Source organism: Bidens hawaiensis, unplaced genomic scaffold, assembly GCF_021521415.1.
Source record: "Bidens hawaiensis isolate Kalapana, Puna unplaced genomic scaffold, B.hawaiensis_p1.1 tig00001511_1, whole genome shotgun sequence".
In the NCBI taxonomy this organism is placed as follows: Eukaryota; Viridiplantae; Streptophyta; class Magnoliopsida; order Asterales; family Asteraceae; genus Bidens; species Bidens hawaiensis.
The window spans coordinates 4,177,625-4,183,804 of NW_027491085.1; the positions used below are offsets into that span (position 1 = coordinate 4,177,625).

At 43.4% G+C, this 6,180-nt stretch overlaps 1 protein-coding gene across 1 annotated transcript; it reads right to left on the reverse strand.

Annotated features, from left to right (window-relative positions):
- Positions 1 to 231: 231 nt before the first annotated feature.
- Positions 232 to 3,912, reverse strand: LOC143582214 (uncharacterized). Its single transcript, XM_077064836.1, has one exon. The coding sequence runs from the start codon at positions 3,910 to 3,912 to the stop codon at positions 232 to 234; it is 3,681 nt and encodes a 1,226-aa protein (XP_076920951.1).
- Between the last annotated feature and the right edge of the window lie 2,268 nt (positions 3,913 to 6,180).

Sequence of the window (6,180 nt, forward strand, 5' to 3'; positions counted from 1 at the left end):
TGCTTCGATCCATTTTGTGAAGTAATTGATCGTAACTATCAAAAATTTGACGCGACCTGGCACCTCTGGAAATGGTCCGGTTATATCAATTGCCCATTTCTGAAATGGCCAAGAAGCTGTCACCGGTATCATGTCGTTTTTTGGCCGTATGGTGTTTGGTGCGTGGCGTTGACAGGCGCTGCATTTTCTCAATTCTTTTTCGGCGTCAACGTGCATGCCTGGCCAATAGTATCATGTGTTCATGATTTTCGCCACCACCATTCTCGAACCTGCGTGTATGCCACATATTCCTTCATGGATTTCTCTGAGCAGATAATTTGCGTCATGTGGGTCAACGCATCTGAGAAGTGGACTCAAGTACGATCGCCTATACAGGATGTCTCCTTGAATTGTGTAATTCAACGCTTTATGGCAGATCTTCCTCGCATCTACTTTCTTTTCTGGCAAGATACCTCTCGCGAGGTAATTGATGATTGGTGTCATCCAACTGTTTTCTGTTTTTGAGCAAACTAGAATTTCTTTGTTCATTATTGAAGGTGTTGCCAGGACTTCGACGCGGACATCTTTTGCAAGGTGCTCAAATCCAACGGATGCAAGTTTGCTTAGGGCGTCAGCTTGTGTGTTTTCGCTTCTATTGATGTGTTTCACTTTGCATGTGGCAAAAGTTGTCATTAGCGCCTTAGCTTGCGCCAGGTATGACGACATCTTATCGTCCTTCGCTTCATATGATCCTTCAATTTGGTTTGCCACTAACATGGAATCCACGTGCGCTTTCAAGTGGCGGGCCCCTAGCTTTTTTGCGATTCTCAACCCTGCCAACAATGCTTCGTACTCCGCCTCATTGTTTGTGCTTTTGAATTCTAGGTGTAATGCGTACGTAAAATGTTGCCCTTCTAGGTTGGTTATTTTTAGGCCCGCTCCTGCGCCTTCGTCGTTGGACGCTCCGTCTGTGAACATTTTCCAGAGTTCATCTTGTTTCTGATCTATGGGGGCTTCGATCTCTCTTTTGCATTCTTCTTCTTTCTCTTGAGGAATTTCTGCGATGAAATCGGCCAAAACCTGACCTTTGATTACTGGCCTTGGTTTGTACTCGATGGCATATTCTCCCAACTCTAGCGCCCATTTAGCAAGCCTCCCATACAATTCTGGCTTGCTCAGTACATTTTGCAAGCGAAAGTTGGTGAGAACATGTATTGGGTGGCCCTGGAAGTATCTTCTTAAACGTCGCGCTGTGTGGACCAAGGACAAGACTAACTTTTCCAAGGTGGAGTATCTTGTTTCTGCATCCGCCAGAGTTCGGCTTATGTAATAAATGGGTGTTTGAATACCGTTCCTTTCCACCATCAAGACCGCGCTGACTGTTTTTTCTGATGCTGCTAAGTATACTATTAATGGTTCTCCCGCTTTGGGCGCCGTGAGTGTTGGCAGCACTTCCAGGCGTGACTTAATTTCTTGGAACGCCACTTCCGCTTCGTCCGTCCATCGGAATTGAGATTTCTTGAGGCAATATTTCAGGGTCGAGACAAACAGGAATGATTTCTCTGCATGACTAGATAAAAATCTGTTTAGTGCAACTAGTCTGCCATTCAGCGTTTGCACTTGCTTAACTGATTTTGGCGATGGCATTTTTCGTACGGCTTCCAATTTTTCTGGGTTGGATTTGAAGCCACCATTAGTCACAAGTACTCCTAGGAATTTTCCCTCTTCCATGCCGATGGAACATTTTCCTGGGTTGAGCTTCATGCTGATTGACCTTAGTGTGTTGAAGGTCTCCTCAATATCTTTTAACATGGCTCCTTCCGTCTTTCTTTTAATGACGAGATCGTCCATGTAGACTTCCAAATTCCAGCCAATTTGGGGTTTGAACTCTTTGTCCATCAACCTTTGGTAAGTGGACCCGGCTTTTTTGAGGCCGAATGGCATCATTTTATAACAGTACGTTCCGCTATTTGTTTTGAACGCTGTCTTGTCTTGATCTTTTGATGCCATGTGGATTTGGTGGTACCCCTTATAAGCGTCTAGGAAGCATTTGAACTGAAAAGGTACCAGCGCGTCAACTTTAAGGTCGATTTCTGGCAAAGGATAGCAATCTTTTGGGCACGCCTTGTTTAGATCTTTGAAGTCAATAAACATGCGCCATTGCCCATTCGCCTTGGGTACCATTACCGGGTTTGCTACCCAAGTTTGGTATTGAATTTCTCTGATTATACCTGCGTCGATCAGCTGCTGGACCTGCTCATCACAGGCTTTTGCTTGTTCTGGCCCCATCTTTCTTCGCTTTTGTACCACCGGGACGAAACTTGGGTTAACTTTTAACTCATTTTCCGCCTTGCTTCTTGGGACTCCCGTCATGTCTTCTGGGGTCCAAGCGAAGATATTGATGTTTTTGAGTAATAAGGTTTTAAGCGCCTCGCGCGCTCCTTCTGAGATGTTTGGGCCAATGGTTATGCTTTGCTCTGGGAATTTCTTGTTGAGCACCCATCTTTCCGCTTCTCTAATTTTGTTCGTTTTTTGCACTTTTGGCGCTTTCCTCTCCGCCATGTTGCATTCTTTGTTGGCGTGGATCATCGCTATCCCGGTCTGGGTTGGTACTCCGACTATCCCATGTGCTGTTGACGGGGTGGCGTTGAAGTCACCAATGGCTTCTCTTCCCAAGATTATATCATATTGTGGGTGAGAAGTTTCCATTACTAGGAAATCAACCTCTTCTGTTCGGGAGTGGAGCCCATCGCTTAGCTCGACTTGGAATGTCAGCTGTCCTAGCGGGTATGCGTTACTTTGGTTGAACCCTATGATTGGGGCGTTCACTGCCGTCAACCGTCGTTTGTCTTCTTCATCTACCAGGTCGAAACACTGGCGGTACATGATATTAGACGTTGCCCCTGTGTCAACAAAGAAGCGGGGCGTCCTGTAATTACCGAAAACGGCTGTAATTACTAAGGGTGCCTTTTTGTTCGCCCCTCCGCTGACTCTTGGAAAGATGACTTGTTCTTCCTTCCATGGCGCCCATTCTGTCCTCCTTTTCTTGTTCTGAACGTTGCTCGAGATCATATTGGCGTGTAGATCTTTGATCTTCTTTTCTGGTCTTCCGCCATCTCTTGGAGATGGGCGTCTGTACTTTCCTTGTATGTTTCTGACAAGGTGATCCAGTTTGCCATTTTTAACACATTCCTCGATCGCGTCTTTCAAGTTGATACACTGATTTATCGTGTGGCCATGTTGCTCATGAAAGTCGCAATAACTTTTCATATATGTTCTTGGCCCTTGTTTAACTGGTGCCGGTTTCTTCAGCTGGATCCCTTCGTTGTACATTATGTGGGTTGGGCTTCTTGTCAACGGAGTCCACCGGGTTGTGTTCGTTTGGGGTGTACTTGGCTGGCCTCCTTGTCTTGTTCTGGATGGATCGGACGTGGATTCCCTTTTGCTGTTCAACCTTGACCATACGGAAGACATTCTTTTTCCCTGGCGAGCCCTATTAATGTCATTTCTGGCGTCATTTTTTGCTAGTTCTTTCCCTAAGAGTTTTTCCATTCGCGCGTACCTTTTGGCTGCGGTCATAACATCGTCCCATCGCTGCGGCATGCCATCTCTGCCCGTAAGGTTACGTATAAGATCGTCACACTTTACGTTTTGGCGAAAGGCTGCCCGCAGAAGTTCTTCACTTACGCCGCCGATGTTTAGCCCTTCTTTGTTAAATCTTGTGATGAAGTCTTCGAGTGTCTCGTTATCTTTTCTAACGATATTCAAAATGTCCGCCGGGTCACTGATATGTCGCCGTTGTTTGCTAAATTTTTGTGTGAACTTTTTTGTTAGATCTTCCCAGCTTGTGATTTGGCCATCTGGTAACCTTTCAAACCATGCTCTAGCGGCTCCCACGAGGGTTAGCATAAAGATGTGGCACCATAACAGCATAGTCCATCCAGACACTAAACCCGAAGCCGTGAAGGTTTGCAAGTGATCATCTGGATCTGAGATACCATCATACTAGCCCACCGTTGGTGGGATTTTTGGATTTTCTGGTAGCTCTGCTTCGGCTATTCTTGCTACGAACTTTTCCTGCCGATGTTGTTGGTCGGTACGGCTTGGAAAAATCAACGGCCGCTTCTGGGTGGTATTTTACCAATTTTTTGATGTCTGGCTCTTTCCAGCTCTCTTCATAGTCTGGGTCATCTAAACATGAGTCTGCTTTTAGATTTGACCGTTGTGACTTGTCTCCTGCTTTGCTGGTTTGCTTAGCAGGAGATGTTTTAGCGAAAGGTGTTTTCGCACGAGCTGGTGTTGAGTTCTCCTCAGATTCGTCATCTTCGTTGCTACTAGAAGCTGTATCAAACAGTGATCTAGGTTTCACAACGTATGCCATTTTTTTTTGTACTTTGTCTCTTAGTTTCTGTTGTTCAGCCTCGAGCCACGCCATGATGTCTGGCGGCATGGTTGTTTTGGAACGTGACTTTGTTTTTTGTTTATCCGTGACAGTAGGGTGAATGGTGGAGGTATTCAAGAGACCTCCTCCCACCTCCTCTACGTCCAGATTTTCTACGTTTCCTTCTAGGTTGGCTTTTTGGCCAACCTCCTTCGGTGTTGTCTTGCCACTCATCTGAGTCAAGAACGGAGTAAGTTACAGTTCTAGCTATATGCACGGATGGCGCCAATGAAGAAGCACTAAACCACCCCTCAAGGTCTAACACGTTAGTCCGAGGGTTTTGGTCACGTATTCTACACGGGGGGTTATAAAACCTTCTTGGCGCAGACAAGTGTAACCTGCAAAACAGAACACCGTGAGCTAGTTACGAGGAATGGGGGGGGGGGGATTCTCTCGTAACCACCCTCCGGCGTGAGAATCAGTTCTTGATAGTCTGAAATAGTCTAATTTGACAGTAATAGACGGAGAAAGTATATCCTTTACCATTTGGAGGTTCATTTGTATTTATAGCCGGAAGAGAGAGTGTGTGACCAACCACCTTGTCAGGTTCTCCACCAATAATATTCTCCATTCGTGTGATTGTGGTGGTTGGTGGAAGTTGGTGGGCATCATGGCCTTTTGACAAGAATGTGATTGTACTGTTTGTACCATCCTTTATGTGTTGTCCAATCCTCATTGGTTTGGTGTTTATCCCTAAGTGGGTTACCATCTTTTTGTCCCATGCTTGTGGGACCTTTTCATTACTATTCCCGAGGTGTCAGGGAAGGTTACTTTGGACTTCTATTCTTGGCGTCATGCACTACGCCTCGCGTTAGTAGCATGCTAGCGCGTATTGTTCCGCCTGACGTATGTAACTAGTTTTATACTTAGCCAAATGGTGGGTTTCATACCCTACCTCTACAACTTGATTACAATTAGACACCCACACATACATCCTCGTCGACTACTTACCTGGAGTTGATTGTTTTACGAACGACATCATTTTCGTAACCGAATTAAGGCATCATACAAATTGATTGCAACAAGTGTATCATGACGCATGACAGCAAAACCTAATAAACATGCACTTATGGTTATATTTGGATAACATGGTTATAGAAATAATAACTTGACCTAAACATTCGGGGAAAACAGATATATAAAAATATTGATTAACTAACTTGTTATTTCTAAAGTTTTAATGTATACTAAACAGTTCTAAACGATGGTTTCAAGTTTCAAGATCAAATACAAATAATTCTTAATGTGAAAACAGTGAGAACCAATTTGTTGTTATTATTAGGTTTATTTTTATAAGTATTTGCCGTTATTTTTTGTTGGTATTTGTTGATTTCCGATTACGAGACATTATAAGTGTTTATTGATTTACATATTTGTGGTTATTATTAGGTTTTTTTTTATGTTGTTATAAGTATTTGTTGTTATTAATTTGTTGCTAATTTTGATTATTTTGTTGTTATTATTAGGGTTTTTTCTTTGTTATTATAAAACATTGCTTATGTAGATTGGTATTGTAATTGATATTGTTTCCTATGTTCTCATTTTGATTTCTTGGTAATGTTTTCTACGTTCTCATGTTAAAAGATCATTTTGTAGATGAATCTTTCCCATGGTTTCAAACAGTAAAATCAAACAATTTTTGGACTGGCCGGGCTAACCGGTTTGGTTGGTTGTTTATTAAAACCCTGGTTGGAAGTTCACCCTTTTTTTCTTTTTTGTAAAGCACCGTAAACAACCTTATTTTATGCAACTTTTCTATA

Bases quoted from the DNA above. Each gene is read 5' to 3' on its own strand.
- LOC143582214 (XM_077064836.1), bottom strand. From the start codon at position 3,912: ATGCTGTTATGGTGCCACATCTTTATGCTAACCCTCGTGGGAGCCGCT.